The sequence below is a fragment of the Wyeomyia smithii genome, chromosome 3, assembly GCF_029784165.1.
Source record: "Wyeomyia smithii strain HCP4-BCI-WySm-NY-G18 chromosome 3, ASM2978416v1, whole genome shotgun sequence".
Classification (NCBI taxonomy): Eukaryota; Metazoa; Arthropoda; class Insecta; order Diptera; family Culicidae; genus Wyeomyia; species Wyeomyia smithii.
The window spans coordinates 227,270,448-227,292,000 of record NC_073696.1 but is presented as its reverse complement, the minus strand read 5'-3'; the positions used below and the strand labels follow the sequence as shown (position 1 = coordinate 227,292,000).

At 41.5% G+C, this 21,553-nt stretch overlaps 1 protein-coding gene across 11 annotated transcripts in view; it reads left to right on the top strand.

The window, feature by feature from the left end:
- Nucleotides 1-20,928, top strand: part of LOC129727250 (transcription factor E2f1) — a 45,872-nt gene extending 24,944 nt beyond the window's left edge. Inside the window, exons 1-9 of one of the 11 annotated variants that reach the window (XM_055684860.1) lie at nucleotides 1,186-1,323; nucleotides 1,501-1,664; nucleotides 2,593-2,824; nucleotides 15,916-16,697; nucleotides 16,761-16,912; nucleotides 16,978-17,407; nucleotides 17,472-17,727; nucleotides 17,783-18,316; nucleotides 18,880-20,928. In XM_055684860.1, coding sequence (XP_055540835.1) covers nucleotides 16,086-16,697; nucleotides 16,761-16,912; nucleotides 16,978-17,407; nucleotides 17,472-17,727; nucleotides 17,783-18,316; nucleotides 18,880-18,980 — 2,085 coding nt within the window. In that variant the 5' untranslated portion in view covers nucleotides 1,186-1,323; nucleotides 1,501-1,664; nucleotides 2,593-2,824; nucleotides 15,916-16,085 and the 3' untranslated portion in view covers nucleotides 18,981-20,928. Of the gene's footprint in view, nucleotides 1-1,177; nucleotides 1,665-2,592; nucleotides 2,825-3,494; nucleotides 3,837-3,881; nucleotides 4,263-15,915; nucleotides 16,698-16,760; nucleotides 16,913-16,977; nucleotides 17,408-17,471; nucleotides 17,728-17,782; nucleotides 18,317-18,879 lie in introns of those variants that run through there. The other 10 variants (XM_055684862.1, XM_055684861.1, XM_055684863.1 and 7 more) reach the window with 10 other exon arrangements.
- Nucleotides 20,929-21,553: the final 625 nt, after the last annotated feature.

Here is a 21,553-nt window from a genome sequence, read left to right as displayed (position 1 = left end):
GTGTCCATGTTTGGACAATAGTGCTTCATACATAACTTGTTCGAATTCTGCCGACTTGACAAAATACAGCCTAATGAGCATTCAAAGAGCGAAACCAAGCATGCCCAGAGGTATAGTCATGACATTCTATACCTTCGCCAGGATAAAGTGCTGGTACTAGACACCTGGTTTTCCACGGGAGAAACGCCACTGGCTCCACTACAATTGAAGTAGTTAATGAAGGCTAGATAGCCAACGTATTCGACTACTTGATGGATGATGGTTGATTGTTGCAAACCGTTACCATCCGTCGGTCAATTTGCAAAGGACGATAGTTGAACCTGGGCGTGATGTTTTGCGGCCTTCTAGAATTATCTTTTTTGGTGGTTGGTTCTTTTGATGGAGTCTTTAGTTGTTGTCAACCTAAAATAACGAAACTTCTTTTTCTTCTTCGGAAGAGCCCCAAAAATTCACTGTGAACTGTGAATCAACCAAAAATTAACAGGGAATGTGAAACCTTACGCTTTCCATGTTCGACTAAACCTAAAAACAATTACTGACAAGTATCATCTCCAGAATCCAAGATGCTGTTCTGGACTTATTTACATAATTACATATTTTTCACATGTGCTGTTTGGCTGGTTAGTTTTTTTTTGCAAACATACAAATTTCGTAATATTGTTTTATTGATAATGTAATGTAATTTCAATAAGCTCTATAACATAACAATGGTATAGATTATATTGTGCAACCAAAAGTCTGTTTTGCGTGGACATATTCTCAATACTCTAGAAAACCGTAATAAAGTAAGGGTGCTCTACTTCGTGCTTCAAAAAATGCATCTCAACTTCCCTTGAGCAATTTTATGCACACGTAGATTCAATTACATCCTCGAACGTTGGGTTCCCTCTGCACTCACAGCGGAGCGGAGCCCTCGATCGTATGGATTACTGCCCTCCGGTGCGTTTTTCGTTTTCCTCTGCGATTGATAGTCACGGAACGTGTAAAACCAAACGCTTCGCCTTACATTGTTGTTGTTCCAAAAACAACAACTGTCAGTGGAAGCTACTTTGAAAGATCCCACCGTGTGCGCTATTCGTGGTGTGGAACGCACATCCTCTCATTCATGTGTCAAACCAAGCCATCGTCGTATCCGTAATGCACAACTGGACGCGTACAACGGAGATGTCTTTTTCGAACGCCTAGCCGGTGGCACCAATACTATTGCGCAAAAAGGGGCCCCAGAGCTCGCCAGAAGTGATGTGCCGTCCAAAGAAGAAGCACACAGAATCGAGTTCGTGAGATACAGACACCACAGAAACGCGGAGCAGGCTCAAATTGAAGGTAAGACCTCACTTTGCGGCGGACATTTTTGCGTTGTTAATATCAAAGTGCGAAAAAATGTAGTTTTTACGCGGTTGTTTGCTCAAAAAATGGGCTTAGAGGATTCCCTGTTGGGTGATTTATCAGTTACATCGAGTTTAATGGGCTGGAATCGAATAGTGATGACTTTCTCTCTAGTTTGCGCTCAGGCTGTTGCAGTAGGAAAAAGGAGCGCCACGGTCGACGATTGGACAGCGAAAAAAAAGATGACCGAGAAGATTTCCGCCACCACAGCAGCAGCAGCAAACGGATAGGCGATAATTGGAATCGTGTTTCACCAATGAGGAAAATCAATAACGTGGGTATGAACTTGTTGTTCTGTCGCTAGTTCCAGCGTTAGTCAATTTCCTGGTTTTGTCTGGCAATGCCCGCGTTAACCCCGTGTGCATTGCCGTGCAGTTCCAAAAGGTTTCCTTCTCCCCCGGTGCATTTCAGCCGAACAATTTGCTTCTCTCCCCTTTATATTTTTAATTTCTTCTTGTTCAAGTAATTCTTATGCGCCGTATTTTTTTCAAAAGGCTTCCCTCTACTAATCCCCCTCGTAGACGACGGTGTACATTTAATTTGAGGAAAAAGCCAGGGCGGTGAAGGATATTTTCACCAGCCGGCTGTACGTTAGGCGGCGTTCTTCGACTTATCGATTTTACGCAAAAAAAACGTTACCTCAGAAGAACACTATGACAGTAGCTGTCAAAAAAGATTGCTACATCAGCTAGTACAACGTCTAGTAAACATATAGTTATTCTGTTTCCGTATCTGCACCACCCTATTTTTATCTCGTGTATGTATCCGTGTTAGCAAGAGCACCATCGTGTATGGCATCGAAAGAGTTCTTTGGCTTAGTTTGCGGTTCTTGTCGGACCGAGACGGAACATCAACATTTGTTTTTATTCGATCTCTGCCGTGTGTTTGCTTGCGTGCGTGTGTAGTGCTGGGTTGCCAGAGCGGCCCTTAGCTCTAGTTCTAAGCTGAATTCAGACATCCGATCAGTCTTAGTCCGAGGTTCTTGAACGAGTTTTATAATGTTGCTTCACTATGATTTTGTTGCTAGTTTGTTGCAAGTTGAGTAACAATTTGTTATCACTTGAATAGCAGTTTGTTCTCAAACAATTCTCGTTATAATTCAATAACGTGCATAAACTGAGTGGCAACACTGACGAGACCGGTGGGATTACGCTACACTCTTTCCTTGTTTTTTCTTTCTCTCCCTCTCATGCTCTCTACTGCTAGGAATCGCTGCAACGTTCCTCCGTAAATTCATAGCATCGGCGCGATAATCGGACACATTCTCACGCACACTCCTAGCTGCATCAGTTTTACGAAAGTGAACAAGAACATCGGCAGTAGTTAGACGGAGGCTACATTTTTTGTGTGTCTAAAAGCCTAATTCATACCGTATAATCATTGCCGGTCTAGGAAGTTGGATAATGGACCTCAACGCACCGTGAGAATGTTTTCGATGGTAAGATCGCATGGTGGAGTGTAAATATTTCTCCGAAAGTTTATTTTTTCCAGCCTTGGAGCGGAGCAATTGCGAACTGCGTCTCATCATCAGCGTTCGCACTTTTCAGCTTTCTGTCTCATCGGGACGGGACGGCAGTATCGAAAAAAGATGGAGACTATCCGGCAAATGGCTGATAACTGTCATTTGTGTGGCAAATCGGTAACAGATGAAAATCGCGCGCGGATGTGTTTAGTATGCTGTGGAAGTAATAGCTATCCGCTATTTTCTGGTATGGAACCGGCTGCAGAAAACATGCTGCTAAATTCACAGATGCGCCTTCGACCTCCTGCAAAGTATCGAGCTGCAGGTCTAAAGATGGCATCCTTGAGAGGGGTGAAAAAAGTAAACCATAATTACCAGAAGCTGCGGGGTTCGAACGGCAAGCGAAAGCAAAAGAGAAAAAAATTACGCGTTTGAAAAATGTGTATGAATAAGAACAACAATATGGATGCAAATTAGTCAATGGGGAGTCATCATGTATTGCAGATGCTACCGGTGAAAGAGAGATATCTAAACAGGCGGAAAAAGGACCTGCGTGGAGAGCTAAAACTGGAATAATGGCTTAGAAAAATATTAATTTGTAAGCTGGTAACTGACGATTCATGCTCATAATGGGGATAGGTCCGTTAAATATTGGTTTAATGAAACCTCAGGGAAACCATTTGATTACAGCACTTGTTTTATTACTTGCATTCCACAAATAAAAAGTGGTAGAATGTAAGAATAAACGTCACCGAGGCGAGAAAAGAGTGGAACGTGTATCAGAAAAAATAAGAAGCCTGTTCGCTTCAGGTAAAGCCAGAAAGCAGTGCAAACAACAACAAAAACGCGACACTGGCGTAAGTTGCGATGTGTGTGTTGATTGGAAGACTTAAATTGGACTATCCAGTTTTACGCACACAGACAATCAGCCGCCAGCTAGCGGCTATGTTGGTACGTGACAGAACGGAAACAATATTTGCTAGCAATGGTGAGTCTGCCTTTCTGAAAATACTCAGAAAGTGGATAAATTTACGGCCGATGGGGCGAAATCAGTGGATAACGTAATCAAAAGTGTTGGTGCGTGCAGCAGCAATACGATTCGTATGCGCACTGAAGCCTTCTGGGGAAGTGCGGATGTACGCGGTGTACCGAAATTTGTCGATGGTTTATCGATTTTGTGAAGTATGTGACAGTGAACTGTTCTGGCGGCGTTTGAACAGCCTTGGTTGGAAGAGGGAGCGCCAACCGAACCACCACGGGAGAGGTCATTTTAGCGGCAATGTGTGTATATGTGTTCAATGAGTGTAACATTATGATTGAAACTCGGCAGGAGCAAAATGGAAAAAGTGCAAGCTGCAAAGTTTAAATGGTCGAAAATTGTGTATGCGCGCTGACACAAACAGAGACATGTTCGGTAGGTGCCGAATATTTGACGTGGAATTTATCGCGCCTCGTGTGCTTTTTGATGCTGCTACAGTAATGTGCTGATTTGAAATAAATTTAACTAATTGAGGCAACGATTTTGAGCAAATAATGCTCAGGGTACATTAACGAAATTTGCTTGTTAGATTACCAAAAAAACTGAGAACGGAAAAAAGCCAGTGGGGTCTGTTTCGAGTTCTTACCAAAGAACATTTTGAGCATTGGAAATATTTATATGAGTTGCCATAACTGGGAATCCAATGGTCTGCGAAAGTCATCAATATCATTAACACTTCGACGTCCAGATAGGAAAATTTAGTTTGTTTTCGTAGTAGTGGAATGGCACCATGGTATAATCCACGTACAGGGCGAGGATTAATTCGATTAGGAAATTCTGACACGACTTTCGCCGATATCGGGTCTCACATAAGTCGAGCTGTAATGTAGTTTTTCACGGCGGTACCACAGCAAACCTATTTTTTCTCATATGGTTCACGCCACTAATTTTACAGAATATTCATTTCTATAAAGTTAGTTGTTGGTAACTTGAAAACCGAGACTGCACTGCGCGGTGACTGCACTGGTGAAAGATCCTATTTTATCACTATAAGCATAGCCATTCACTCATAGCCAAGTGAGTATAAGATTATTTTATTAGCCATAATGCTGCTAGTTGATGGAAAGTTTGAAAATTTTCGAATCCCAGCTCTGTCGCCTAACAAGGCGATCTCAAGTCATTTGGTGATAGTCATGGAGTCATAGTACATAACATCATTGCATACCTCCGTAAGGCTCGAGGGGTAGTAATAAAACTCCAAAATTCTCAGTACACCAACCAGGGTTTCTAGTGCATGGAAACATCTCGAAAACCTGGAATTATTAGGGAATCTTCATTTCAATCTGGAAATACTCTGTGAAGTGAGGGAAATTTTAAAAACAATCAGGGTATTCTTGCTGTTGTCTTGAGGATTTAATTTCGCTTTTTATGCATTCGATTATTAAATATTTTTCTTTAAATTTATTTTTAGTTTTTTTCGATCTTATTCAAAAGATTTACTATATATTCATATAGCAGTTTATAGCGATCGATTGTGATATGCTTAGAAGATTTGACTCCATTACCCAAGAAATATAGCCTGGTAATTCTTCATTTACGATTGTCGAAAAGAAAACAAATTGATACTCTTAAAAAAATATTGTCGAAAACCTGGAAAATCAGGGAATTTAAGGGAAAACCGAAAAACAATCAGGACAAAATTCGCGTTCGTCAGCAATAATCATTGATAACCTTATGGATGAAGAGTATCGTTGAAAGCCTATCACAATCATTGAAAGCATAGCAATGCCTTGGTGATACAGTCTGATTTGGAACTTGACCTTCTGTTTATTATTACCAGACTTCGCAGCCAACTAACTTTTTGGTGTACAGGACGCTTGCAGAGCAACCTTTACAACCCTACTGGCACTAACAGTTTCTCATAAGTTGAGCTTAAACCTACGACGACTGGCTTATTAGGCCAGCATCGTACCTTGAGATCAACTGACGCAGCACAAAACCATGTTTGAATCTCAGTATACTTTGTAAGGATAGTAAATAAGGGATCATTGCTTCATGGTAATAATACCTCTTTAGCAGCATTTTTAAGAACTTTTTTAATGTTGGCTTATTAAGCAATGGAAGTTCTTTCCGGAATGCGGAGTGCCAATCTCGGATGATGTTAAAGGAATCCTTCACGCAAATCTTTTTGAGTCTAACCATAAAACTCAAACGTGAACAATAAAACATCTTTGGTGACCCAACCTGCCCCAATGAATAATTCACTGCAAGATTGTTTTATTTATGTGAATATTACATTTATTTATGCTGAAACCATATGTAGTATGTATATCATGACCAAAACTGGTTCTGCAATTAAAGTTCATTTCAAATTATATACTCTACGACGAGAGACCACGGTTTGTCGACAGTGTGAATCGCCTAAGGTACTAAGCGAAAAAACACGTGATTTACTGAAAACAAATAATAATCACTTTCCCACCTTACCATACAAATGAGCAGCGGCCTAAGAATACTGCCTTTAGGAACACCAGAATTGTTGCTAAAGCGGGCGGATTGCGACGTTCTCAACTTAACAGCAATCAATCGGTTGCGTAGATAACAATTGAGCGATTTTATCAATCCAGTTGAAGCTCCGAGCCTGCCGCAATTGGTAAAAAGGTAGAAGATTTTAGGTCCAGTTTCGCCACCCTGCCGAGAATTCGATATTTCGCCATGTTTTGTGCGTTCAATTTCATTCTCGAGCAAATCTGTTAAAGGGGGAGCCTCGTAGCCGCAAGGTTCAAGAGTCCACTTCGACAAGTGGGTGGCCGTGGGTTCGAATCTTAGTAGAACCAGGGCCCTGCAATGTCAACGGACTCTCAGGCAGACGTTTATTCTCAGTCTCCTCACAAAGACCTCTTGTCAAAATAAAATTCCTCACAATAAGGGCATCTTCAGCGGTGGTCTATTTTTGAAACAACTTTATACTAGATTTACACCAGCGAAACCTGAATAAAACCAGCTAATATAGACCAACTTTTCGTTATCCGCACCGGTGTTGTATATCTTGTTGTTTTAAACCGCTGACATCTGTCACACTGTATTATTATTATTTATTATTATTTATTAAATTAACGAGGTTTTAACCAGTCACACTGTCAACAATTCAATACCCCATGCTATCAATTAATGAAACTTGTTATAATAAAAAGCACTTAATATTTAACAAACGGAAATTCGCTAATTTTTCCGCACATTAAACGATTGCTTTGGCAAGACACTTTATATCCACAAGACTTTATGGATTTGACGGTTTGACCCGAGCGTCAGTGACATTTCTCAGGATGGATTGGTATGATCGAAAACTGCTGTTCTGCTACAAGTAGGGCTTCGGAGGATAGCGAAAAATATTTGATCGCGTAGATGTTCATCTTTCGTTTTCGTCTCATCAATCTTTCAAAATTTTGCAGTTCTTCAAACTTGGGTTGGGTTTTGAGGATATTGGGTGGCATTGCGCAGCTCGATTCGAACGATTTTCGCTATTTTCGAGTAGGTCACATACTGCCAGATATGCTTCAAGTTTAAAAGGAGCTGTCATTGTCATTTGTCCTGCAGCTCATCTAACCCGCAAAGTCGAAAAAATACGAAAAACGAAACATAACGCCCCCAGCGATCATTTAGTTTGTTCGAGTTGCTCGAAACAAAATGCGCAATGTCATCCCAGCATTTTGAACGTTTTCAAATCAGTGTCTTCGAGGAACATTTCTCTGGCCTCTCAAGGTCTCCTCTAGTCCCACTATAATTAAGGCGACTAACAAATAGCCAACATATTTGTCATCCTGGTGGCTGATGGTTGCAAACCAAGTAGTTGAACCTACGGTTATGGTCTTTCAGAATTCCCTCTTTTGCTGGTCGGTTTCCTTGAATCCAAAAACGACAAACCTGTTCATATTCTTCTTCAGAAAAGCCACAAAAATGAATTGTGAATTGTCATAAAAAATCTTTGTTTTGTTTATTCCCCAACACTAGCAAAACGCTTATATGGAAATAGCTAAAAATGAGGTATTCAATAAAAATATGACACATCACCCACCTATTGGCAGCGTACAAAGGGTTTTAGAACGATCTATTTCTTGTTCCAAAAAGTGACAAAAATAGACCAAAACGTATACCAGTTTCAATTTTTTTCAAGTTAGATCTGGTATAAAACAAAATTTACACCACCGGTGCAGCAGTGAATTTGAGTTTGTTCCAAAAAAAATAGAACAAAACAACGATTTGGGCCTGAAGATGCCCTAAAACCGGTCAGAGGGCCATTCAGTTGGACCTCTCCAGGGAATTGTTATTGGCGATAACATTGGCCGGAGGCAGTGAGGCTCCGAATAGTAAGCTTAAAATGGAAAGGCATACACACAAGCACGATTTATAATATTTCATATCACCTATTTTCACATTTCATATCACCACATTCACATGGGCATCACAAAAATCGCAGTGATGAGTCCACACAGAATTAAAAATTTGTTCTAATTCGTTCTCTCAAAGTTGGTTTTTCGCCTACAGGAGACAGTCAAAATAAGTACGATAGGTAAAATTTTGATCAACTTTGAAATGCTTTGCCAAATATTGTTCGATTTTAATAATTCGAACACCATTCAACTGCAAAACTTTTAAAGTTGCATTTCACAAATGTGGCCTAGGTCTCCGGATGAAGGAAATATTCCTGAGTTCCAGTAGGCATGTCAAACCTGCTTATTTTTGGATGGATCTAGTTATGGGTTACCTTATGAAAATGCTTATTTGCATCATTGGCATAGATGATAAAATTTGATTTCTAAAGCGAATGGTTCATCAAGATCAAAAATCGGCCAAGAACTCCGCTAGAAATGGCTATTTTTCATCCGGAAGTGCCCAGAGGATCCTGTAGTCATTAACGTTTTTGCATAGAAATAAAGCGTGTGACACCTCTATCTTCAGGATTTTCCATCATGAATCACCAAAAAGACATTTTTTAATACAAACAGCGTTGGTGGGCTTACCATTCGACCAGATTTATCAGGATATGTCCTGATTTAATTTTCATATTTTAGCATTTGTCCTGATTTTCCTGAAACATTCAGTATTGTAGCGTGACAATTTTTCGGTAATTGATTTTCCCGATTCCGGGATACAACGTTCCAGGGTGACGAAAACCTGGAAAATCAAAGAATGTACAGGGAAAACAGAAAAATATTCAGCGAAAATTTTTTAACCGAGACGCGATTCTATTTTAAACGACTTTTTAATGCAAAAACAGATTTTTTTTATCATATAAAGGCTGATTCGGGAACCTCTACGGTTCGGTTTCATGACCGATTGAACACTTTTTTCACTGGGATTTCAGAGCTGCGTTCATCTACATTCACTTTGTTGTGCTGAACGCTGGAAAATATCAGGGAATTTAATGTTATATATCAGGGAATATCAGGAAAAATCAAGGAATTCGATTGTTGAAAACTTTTTCGCCACCCTGATTTTCATGAAGAAAATTTTGTGTACATACAAAATGAAAAGAAGTGGACCTAAATGCGAACCCTGGGGCACTTCAAAGGGTAACTGCATTGGGTTTTGAAAGTATCTTTTGAAAGCGTACTATTTGCTTACGAGATTAGTTAGATATTACTGGAGCCAACACAAAAATACCAAACCAATTTTTTGCAGCTTGAAGAGCAATAATGGTATGTCGATTTGGTCGATATTTTCTAAAGCTTGGGAACAGAAAATTATCCGATAGGGCTAAGTCTGTCATAAAAATCTTTTGATACTACATTTCATAGAGCGCAATGGATGTTTTACCGGAATGGCCTTGACCAAGAATGTAAAAAAATCACACAATTTGAAATTTTATCTCGAATTTTTATGCTTTCTTTCGAAAAGAAAAGTCAGCTACCTATTTAGTGTAAGAGTGTTGCACAGATACATACATGTTAAAAAAAAATCTAATATGCGACACAAAATGAATGAATACATGCAATCGTAAGTGGTGAGTTTTAACCTGGTATTTTTATAAAATTATTGAATGCGTTTGTTGTTGGTCGATCATCACTTGAACGATTTTTCTGTCCTTTGTTTTTTCAACTCTTTTTCTTCATCAAATGGAGCTCGTTTTCATGGTATAATCCTTCAAATGCTTCAATGAGTTATTGAGTTTTTCCTCACTGAAAATAATAATAATTATATCTGATGTTAAAACCTGGAATGGAAGTCGTCTACGTTAAGTACAAGTTTACAGGGTCCGGCGATTGAAGTGCTACATGAAACAAACAGATCAATTAATTAAAACGAAAACCTTTTAATTCAAATTCTTTCAGTTGCACTTGTCGTGTTTCGAAACTCACTGGTAAAGTTTAATTTGTTCACCCTTGAGTTTAACTACAATTGAGCAACGCATCGCACAAGTTCCACTGGTGCTTTTGTGTTTTTTTTATTCCATGCTGCCGCCAGATGTCACTTTAGGACTTCCACACCTTTTTGTTTTTAAAGCAGACTTCGGTTTCCAACATGCCAGAGATGATGAAGTCCATAGGGTTCAGGTCCGGTTAACTAGCCTGTCATTCCGAGCTCTTCATTTAATCCTGTGAAATATTTCGTAATCCAGAGCTAGGTTTTTACGATTTGTGAGCCGGTACTGATTCCTGTTGGAAACTCCAATCCCTGGTACCAAGAGAGGACGTGCGTGCGGTTCGATGCTGGTTTCTATCGTCTGGTGGCCGACAGCATATCGGCATAGGTTCATGATCTTTCTGGCAACCAAACTCTGTCGTGCTGCTTTTTTACGAACTGTTATACAGTTAAGAGTTTCTCGTAAATAACCACGATATTCTCCAAATTTCCGCGGCCCTCTCTACCAATGCCTCCACTCTTTTTACTCGCTCTTGTTTTTTTCCCACTCAATTGTCTTGAACCTGCTGGATCATATATAGCTTGGCCTGGAATTTATCTTTCAAGATCCGACCGAGACTTCGATCTGCCTATGACTATGTTCTTCTGTCGTTTTCCATCTCGGAACAAGGCAACCACAGCACTACGTTTCTATTCGAGATCCCTTTTTGCGGGGTACTCACTTTCCTGGTGAAACATTCCTCAGGATGCGTCACAATGTTGCGCTAACGTCCTCGGTCCATAGCAGCTTGTCTTCAGTTTCTTGTCTTCAGTCCCATACTTCCAAGATCTTGCTCCACTTGATCTAACCATTTAGCTCGTTGTGCACCTCTACGTCTTGTACCGGCCGGATTCGAGTATACCACCATTTTTGCGGGATTGTTGTCCGGCATTCTTACAATATCTTCTGCCTATTGTGCCCTTCCAGCTTTTGCGATTTCTTGGATACTGGGTTCGCCGCAGAGTTGCGCCAACTCGGGGTTCATGCTTCGCCTCCATACGCCCTCCTCACATACTCCGCCGAAGATAGTCCTAAGCACTCCTCGTTCGAAAACGGCCAGTGCTTGCAAGCTCTCCTCGAGTATTGTCCATGTCTGGTACCCGTAGAGGACTACTGGTTATACAAGCGTCTTGAACATGGTGCACTTGGTACGAGGGCGAAGTTTACCAGACCTCAACGTCTTGTGGAGTCCGTAGTAGGCACCACTTCCAGCTACAATACTGCCGCTCCAAGCATAGCTGTCCCAGCGTCCATAAGGTTTGCACAGAATATGGGACAGTTATGCTTGGAGCGGCAGAATACGTCTACGGATTTCTCTGCTGCAGTTGTTGTCTGACGTTACCAAAGACGAACACATACGATTCGCATAGATTCTCTAGGATTCCTCACATTGGATTCGTGAGCGTCCTTGAAAAGGATTCCTGAAAAAAGAATCCTCAGGAATGCCCTGTATATGGTTCTAGGATTCTTGAATAAGAATTCTGAGTGGGAATCCTCCGAATCGTGTTTGCGATTCCTTTCACGATTCCGTCACCGAGTTAAAGGTATCCTGGGCATTCTAACTCAGGATTCTCTGCGTGTTAGTAAGGGTACTGTTCAGCAACCGCCTGAAACGTCCTTTCGACAAAGTCCACGTCGTCAGCGAAGCAGATGAACTGGCTGGATTTATTGATAATCGTGTTCCGCATGTTAAAGGCCGCACGTTTCCTCACACTTTCAAGCGCAATATTGAACAGAAAGCAGGAAAGACCGTCTCCTTGCTGAAGTCCCTTGCGTGTTTCAAACGGGCTTGATAACGCACCCGAAATCTCCACACAGCACTGTACACCATCCATCGTGTCCTTGATCAGTCTTGTTAGTTTCGCAGGGAAACCATTTTCGTCCTTGATTTTCCATAGCTCTACACGGTCGATAGTATCGTAGACGGCCTTGAAATCCATTAATAGGTGGTGCGTGGGAGCTTGGTATTCGCGACACTCTTGGTCGCCACTTTGCCGAAACTTTGCCGCAGCGTGAAGATTTGGTCCGTTGTCGCTCGCCCACCCACAAAACCGGCTTGATAACTTCCAACAAACCTCTCTGCTAGCGGCGAGAGACGGCGAAAAACGATCTGGGAGAGCTTTTTGTAGGCTGCGTTGAGAATCGTGATCATTCGATAGTTCTCACATTCCAACTTGTCGCCCTTCTTGTATATTGGGCTCCATCCTTTTACTCCTCCGGTAGCTTTTCTGTATTCCAGATCCTGACTACCAGCTGGTGCAGACAGGAAGCCAACCTATCCGAACCCAGTTGGATAAGCTCCGCTGCGATGCCATCTTTTCCAGCTGATTTGTTGTTCTTGAGCTGCTTAATGGCATCTTTAACTTCACCTATCGTAGGGGTCGGAATGTCCCCCTCATCCGCTGTGCTGACGAAGTCGTTCCTCCTGCCGTCTTGGTCCTCTGCCTCTGCGCCTTTCAGGTGTTGTAGTGCTGCTTCCACCTGCCGATCACCTCACGATTCCTCCATCCTTATCCCGACACATTTCGGCTCGCGGCACAAAGCCGGCGCGGGATGCGTTCAGTTTCTTGTAAAACTTACGTGTTTCTTGAGAACGAGCTGCTCTATTTCCTCACAGTCCATCTCTTCCAGGTGGCGCTTTTTGTCCCGGAACAGATGGGTCTGCTGTCTTCGCTTCAGTTTATATCGCATCACGTTTTGACGGGTCCCTTGCTGCAGCATCAATAACCGCGCTGCATTATTCTCGTCTAGAATCGTCGAACCAGCCTCTTGACGAACCCTATGGCACCTTCCACTGCGCTGTTAATGGCTGCTTTTACATTACTCCAGCAGTACTCTAGAGGGGCTTCGATGAGTTCACCCTTTTTCGGCAGTGTTGCCTCAAGACTTTGCACGTATTCAGTAACGACTTCGGGAAATTTGAGTCGTTCCAGGTCATACCGTGGCGGGCGACGGTAGCGGATGTTGTTGACAATCGAAAGTCTTTGGCGCATCAGAAGATAGTGGTCAGAAACGACGTTTGCGCCATGGTAGGTTCGGACATCGATGATATCCGAGATGTGCCTTCCACCAATCAAAACGTGATCGATTTGTGATTCGGTCTGTTGTAGTGTTCTCCAGGTGTACCGATATGGAAGATTATGCTGTTCCTCCTCCTGGCCCACCTGAGTGTTAAGATCTCCGGTAACGATTTTGTCGTAATATTTTGGGCAGCTATTGTATGCACGCTCCAGCTGCGCGAAAAGGCGTACCTATCGTCATCGTTACTTCCTGGGTGAGGGCTGTGCACGTTGATTATGCTCACGTTGAAGAAACGGCCTCTAATCCCCAACTTGAACATTCTGTTGTCGATTGGGTACCACCCAATCATGAGCTTCTGTATTTCACCAATCATAATAAAAGCTGTGCCCAGCTCGTGTGTGTTGCCGCAGCTCTAGTAGATGGTATCTTAGTACGTATGTACCGATACTCCCTTCCAGAATACCTCTTGCAGCACTACAATGTCGAACATGTTGACCCTCAATAAGTCGGAAAGAATGCGGGTACTTCCCAAAAAATTAAGGGAGTTGCAGTTCCATGATCCGAGTTTCCATTCGTTAGTCCGTTTTCGTTGCCTGGGTCTATGCCGAATGTTCCGGTCCGACTTCACATTGTTTGCTTCCTGTACTGATGATTTTTACGGCTGGCTTGTAAGGCCCGCACCAACCCCCTGTCTCGCCGGAGGACCATCGTGTCAGCACTGTTCAGAGTCCCACGCTGAAACCAAGACGTCGATCAGCCGCCCCCAGCATGGAGAACAGACGCTGTTTTGAGCCGCACCATCTTGGTGAACAGACGCTCAGGTTGGGGAAGCATTTCCTCACAACAGGGGTCTTCACGTCTATTTATTGTCCATTACACGTCAGAGGAAGTGAGTATTTTTACGGCTGGGTATTTGTATCCGAGCTCGATATAAATACCCATAATGTAAATAAAGCAACGAGGGGTCTCTCAATGTTGTTTTGTGTGCAACGAGTGTTGGAGTAATGTAGCAGTCCAATTGTCGGTCCTTGTAAATAAGGGCCAGAGGAACCTTTCGATTTATACTACTATCCCCTTTTCTATACTTCAAAACTTGTGCCACTAACTCGAGAGCTCGATTTTTTTCAGTTTTCTGTTGTGGAAAGCACTACATAATCTACAATGGAAAGTCCATACAAATTAGGGTTGATTGTTGTGGATTGCTGGCCTCCCAGCTGGTTTCGAAGTACGAGCCTAGCCTAACAAGCCTGCTGTCGTATGATCGAATCTCGGCTTGGGAGAGACTGTTAGTGTCAGTAGGATCGTAGCGTTAGTCCTGCAATTGTCCTGTACACTAGCAGCTGAAGCCTGTGTAGCACCAAGGTTTAGAAGGATAGAACAAGAACCTTTATAGTGTAGCTATGTAATAAAATTGCCGAGTTATCGTATGATTTCGTATTGCTGAGGCGATATATAGGGTAGGGTACAACTTAAGCAGTAGCGCCTATTTTAATCAGTCGAAGAAAACAGGCCTCAAATTCCTGCATTTTGATCAATATCGACAATTTCAATAATGGAAACGAAAACTTTGATTGTCTAGCTGTCCTACGAATATAAGAAATACCGTTAATCACAAAGAAATCTGTGAACAATTGCAATTGAAACAAATCGACCTATATCGCAGCCATTCAGGAGCCACTTCGGGTGCTGAAATAAAACGCCTGCAAAACAGATGGAAACTGCTTAAAATAGGTTCGGGGTGAATGGAATAGTGTCTCTCGATTGGTAACTTTGATTGATGATTGTCAAAGTTTGCTAACTTAGTTTTACATTCCGAAAACAAATTCTGACAGAGAAAACGATAGAGAACAGATTAATATACATACTACTGTTTGAGTTTCACCCAACACATTTTGAGTATTTCGTCTGAATACACAGGCGGTTCCTAAAGCTGCTTAGAATATGTTCCTTACCCTATCTAGAATTTCTTTTTACTTTCCCCAACCTAAGGTCCACCTGGGATTACAAGGGTTTCAACTTGAATTACGGTGCAAGTATACTGCCCAATTTATATTACGGCAGTAAACACTAATGAAACAATATGGCTGAACATTCATTTGATGGGTCGAAACTGGATGTTGAAAATTATACCCAAGTAATTTACCTTTTTCATGATGTCAACATCTGAGTCAACACGTGGCGTTATGGAACTCCCCAATTATGGCTGATATGAAGGGTTGATAATACATGCTGCTATCTCATTTATCGGTCACTTGAACAAGTGTGGATGATTTCTCAATAATCGCGTCTTAGAAAAGTTGTGTCACGTTCTCAAATATCTAACGAAAGGTGTGTTCCGATTTCCTCTTGTCACAATAGTAAAGCTTATCATAATTGTTGTATCAATAACCCCGATTCAAAAACACAATGCGTTAGCATAAGTTTTATTCAAAAATCTATCCCATGAGGGCGTAAGAAACGTACTTAAATTTGTTGAATTAAAGTGTGCTAATTTATTGCGGTGTTCCATCCGTTCACATATATAAAAATTCAACATCCTGCCTACGCTGTTGTTGGGCTTGTGCAAATATGTCGCATCATGTAGCCGCGTAGCTTGTGTACGACGTTTCTAATAATAACTAATCGTTTTTTTTTTTCATTCTGCTCTATCTTACATTGTTTCAGACCTGCTCTGAGTCGACACCGTGCAAAGTACTGTTTTGGTTCACTTCAATAAACCAACGGTGCAGATGAAAATCAATTGCCCTCTAAAAAGCAGTGCTAAGTCTTATCAAAACAGCCGGGGGCTTACAACGCAAAATTAACCGAAGATTCCATACTTTCTCGCTGAAAGTATGTACACGGTGCAGTCCAAGCAAAAAGCGCAAAATCAGCAGTACTATGTAGCGTCTAGTGGGAGCAGAGTTAGGATAACTAATATGGAAACAAACAACAAAAAGACTGGCGATTCATATGGACTGAGCGGCGTCGGCGGCGGCAGCAGTAGCAGCAGCACTAGCAGCGGCGGAAGCGGAAGTACAAATAGATCGATGGCTTATGGCAGCAGCGTTGCTGGTAGCAGGAAAGCTTCGATTGGTAGTGGTAGTGACCAATCTAGCGAAGATTATGAAGAGGTGAAGCCGGATATCAAAGTCAGCTCGCACCTCCTGGACCATGGGTATGGATATGGCGTAACGCCGCAATATCACCCACAACCACAACAGCAGCAACAGAGCCATCATCACCTTCATAGCAGTAGCAGTAGTACTAGTAGCAATAATCATAATAGTAGTCAACATCATAGTGGTTATCACTATCATCACAGTCCTACAGCGTCTACCTCTGGGTCATCGGCATCTAGCACTGTGCATTATCAACATGCCAAGCCAACGACACCCAGCCGGACGGGACTTCAGCAGTCGCACAAAAGTGCGAGCGGTGATCCGCAAATTACCAACTACTTCAAGGTGAGAGTACAAATAATTAGCCATTCCACTGCTCTCTGGTTTTCTTACTAGCTGTAATCGTAGGCGGTAAAACGTCGGCCGCAAGGCAGCCTGTCGCCACCCCCGAGCAAAATTGCCAAGCAGTCCAGCAGTAAAACACCGAGTTCTACATGCTCAACGCCAACGTCATCCGTGTCGTCTTCGTCGTCGAAAAAACGGTACTCGGAAGGAACCAGGTGGGTAGCAAACAAGCCTCTGATACATTCTAATTTCTTCATAACATGGTTAATTTCTTCATCAGGTACGACACCTCTCTTGGCTTGCTGACGAAAAAGTTTATCGATCTGTTGAAGGATTCTCGCGACGGTGTGGTCGACTTGAACATTGCCTCCACGAAGCTAAACGTGCAAAAGCGGCGAATCTACGACATCACCAACGTGCTGGAGGGAATCGGTATTCTCGAGAAAAAGTCGAAAAACAACATCCAGTGGAAGTGTGGCAACTCGCTGTGCAATATCGAGAAAAACAATCGGATACAGCGCGAACGGTATCTGCTGGAGCAGAAGGAAAACATGCTGGACCGGATGATCGTTGAAATGCGCCAAACTACGGCGGATAACATGCAAACGCCTAGATATGCGTACGTTACCTGTCAAGATCTGAAGTCAATCGACACACTCAAAGAGCAAACGCTGCTGGTGATGAAGACACCGCCGGAGGCGAAGATTGTGGTAAGTAGTCTGCGCCGTTTGATTTCGGTTGAATACTCGATAATTTTTAAAATAATTTCTTCAGCTACCCGACGTGCAACAGCCGTGGGAAATCTTTATCAAATCCGAAAAGGGCGAAATCGATGTCTTTGTATGCCCCGGCTCACCAAACGGAGGATTCGGTGGGGCTGGCAGCAGTAGTGAAAGCTTCAATGGGGGAAGCAGTACAACTGGGGGAGGCTACGGCAGCAGCAGGTCTGGGCCTGATCCTTTACTTGAAGACATCGACCCGCTGATATCGCCATACAGTGAAAAGTTGTTCAGCCCCAAAAATAAACTGAGTGAGTGATAAAAATTCTCTGAAGGGTAAACGGTATTAACGTCCTTTTTCCACAGGATGTTTCACGAAACCTTTTGGTTCAGCGCAACGGAACCTCAACAGGGCGTTTTTCAGCAATCTCCCTGTGGAAGTTAAAGTGGAGCCTGGATCAGCCGTACTAAATTCAATGTCGACAGGACAGACAACTAGCAGCGAACCCATTCCTATTTCCAGGCAACCGATTCTCGTGCAAAAAGATTTGAATTTGCTGAGTGGAAGTGATGCCAGCCTAAGAACTCCAGCAACAACAACTGACAACCTGTGCTTTAGTACTAGTGTAGTTAAAAAGGAACGTTTAGATTCTGATTATATAGATTATAACAGTGATAGCCTGCTACTGGACCCAAAAGAACTTCCGGCGGAAATTACGAATAGGAATGCTTCTTTAAATGACAGTAAACTGAGTCCAGAGACGCTACTTCCTCAGCCGCCGTCAGACTCAAGCGATACGAAAGAGGGTCTCAGTGCCAAATCTACTCCAAGTAATACGCGCGAGAAAAATGTCATGATCGATGGATTTGGCAACTACAGTCCGTTTGATCTACCTGAAGGTAAGCTCAGCAAAAATAACTTGTTAGACTCTATGGGTGCAATTTTAACCATTAGATATGAGAGCTTGATCAAATTACCAGTACGTGCGGCACACCAGAACGTGCAAATTCGACCACGCAAGAACTTCAAACTGTGACCTGTGTAATATTTTACAAGTCACATCACAGTCTGAGTTCTTGCTTGGTCGTTTGCGAAACGACGGATTAATCGGCAGCCTGTAAGTGTGCTACTACTAACAGTGTACAATACAATGGTCTATTTCACTTGGTTGGTGTACGGTTGTATACTATCTTATAGGTGGCAGTTGTTTGATTAATACAGGAACTGAACTCTCGTGGATCTGCAGTTTTGTTCATCCTGTAGCACCATGAGATTCAGCTCTGGTGTTAGTCTTGGTTCACATGATTTATACGCACCGACTTTTTATTTATCTAACACTGTATTGCACGGTATACTTTGTACCATACATTTTTTTCCGCGAAGTAAAATTGTGATATTTTTCGTAACACCCAAGCAACATTCTTACCTGTTTTTTTCCTTTTTCATTGGAATTTCGTTGCAGTACTGGACGTGTTTCAACAGCTGGAGCCACTCGAAAATGATTATAACTTCTGCCTGGAACATACGGAAGGTGTGTTTGATTTGTTCGATTTTAATTTTTAGTTCAAATTAATGTGGGTATGTACACGTAATGCCGTATATATACGCTTTTATTTTCTATTAATATTGCTACTAGTACTAGCGAAAACTTCGGCTATCCCACCAAGCTGTCGACAGCGACAGGGTGGGGCCAGGAAACCAGCCTAGTGTACATTGTTTTCCGTCTATTTAGAACAGTTTTTCAGCAATCTAAGACATTAACAAATCGTCGATTAGTTTAGGGAGGCACCAGCAATTGAAAGTTTTGTGTAACTACCCTTTTTGAGTTACAGTCTTTTGCTATTTTGAAAGCTTCTTCCCCCTTCGCAGAGGTAATATTATTTTTGTGTAGCGAGGTTCGACAGGGAACAACCGAACGGAAGGTAAAATGCCCATGGAAAGCATCTCAATGTTTAGTAGAATATTCTTTTAGAGGGAAAAGTCAAGAAAAATGCTAATTTAGGATTGTTTTAATATTTCTATCTATTGATATTTAGTGGTATTTTTTTGTACATAATAATATGTAAATTATTAAACAAAGGAACGGAAAATAGAAAACAGAAAGCAAAAATTTGAGAATGCCGCCGAATTCATTTTGAGAGAAGATTCTAAAGCGACCTGACAACTGCTTCTCAGAAATCAGCAACTGATCCTTCATGTGGAACAAAACCTAAAGCGCTTATGATGAAAGAGAAAAAAAAAGATAATTTCCAATCATACTAGAAATAATCTTGATTGCAAAAGAGGTCTACTTACTATGCGTCATTTTATTCCTCACTTTTTGTATGCCATCAACGTACGCGTGAAGTAATTTGGAGTTGCTAGAGCGTATCAGAACCCTCCAATTTGCACCGTGGAACAAAAAAAAAAACACTAAAAAACGATGTAATATATTTAGCAAAACAAAACAAACAAAACAAAAAACGAAATCCAATAAACAACAGTAAAACAATCTTACAACACAAGTACTGTCGTACTAACTGCACACAATATGAAGAAATGTTACGTCAGAGAAATGCAAACAATTCTCTAGATTTTAAGCAGAAATTCCTAATTTATACTTATATTTTTAATAGGGTACATTAAACAATAAATACACTGACACAAGGCGAGTGTAAAGATTGAAAGCAAACGGGGATCCCCGAGCGAAATTAGCCTTTTGTAGTGGAAGGAAAAGGTGTGCAAAAGAAAGAAGCCAATTCGATGATTCAGTTTTGATTTATTTATTACTTTTTTATGCGATGATCGTTTCACATATTCTAAGAGAACTGTAATACGCTTGTTAGTTTCCCCCCCGTTGCCAATTGATTATTTACTGTGGAGTGGAAAGGTACAGAGAGAGATAGAGACCATACACAAATCTAATATATCAAACGTATTGCAACGAAACAAAAAAGGGTATTTCTGTATATATTCTACAAGAATATTGATTCAGAAATTGTTCAAAAAAAAAAAACGTTGTTTACGTCTCTATTTGGTAATCTAAAGAATATGCCATCTGGAATTAGAGCGCATTCGTTTTCTGTTAAAACTAGTTTTAATCAATACCAAGTAAGAAGTGAACAGAAATATTTCGTGCTATTATTTTTATTCGTCTTTGCTTGCAGCCAAGCAATTTATGTACGAACAGTGCAAAAGATTTCTCTTGTTTAAATTTACGCAAGTGTCGTTCAAATTTTTGTTACTCTGTTCGTATATCATGCCGCAACACTGGTGGGGTTTGTAAATATCAGTGGGTGTGCGATAATAAAGTACTAAAGTGTGAAAATACTATGTTGTGAGGAAGGAAAAGAAAAAAAATACTGAAAATAATTACCACAATTACCACATACTTTCTTTCCACACATAGAACACGAACAAACAACACCAATGGGCCGACTAAAAGTAGAATTTCTGTTAAGTGTATTTCCACTTATAACAATATAACAAACGAAATATGAATGAAATGCAAATAGAGATCAACGGAAACATAGTTGACAGTCGTAGGTAGTTTTTAATCTGTGAAAGAAATCATTTTGGTTTAGCTTGAATTGCTGAAAAATTCTCGAAGTCGAGTTGCCAATTTAGAAAAAATCTATGTCAGTGTTGTTGTCGGCAGACGCTAGTAGTCCCATCGCCGTCTACGATAAACCGAGATAACAGGTAAATGTTCTCGCTAGCGATGCGTTTCCAACGCGCAGCCCGATTCTTTCAGCTTTCAGCTGGTGTAAGCATCCTAGTGAAATTCCAGGAACCATTGCGACCTTTCATCTGTATACCAAGAACATCGTTATCTCAACCTCTCCGTGGTTTCTACTGTTACGAGAACTTTAGGGAAGATCAGGTTCTAACCCCGGTTGGGGCTCTGATCGTTCGATAACTGAGAGAAGTTTCTGTACGCATCTCTTTTTCCATTTCGGGCGGCATTTAACAGCGTCTGATCCGAAGCTGACAACTGAGCTAGTATAGTAAGATGCCGAACGTACCCTAATACGAACAATTAAATATAAATTGAAATCGGAGTACTATATCGGTTGTGACCTGAGCGAACAAATGATGTCAATGATTGAAAACTCGGTACTTCAAACGTATGAACTGTATTCAAATCAGCGCGCTTG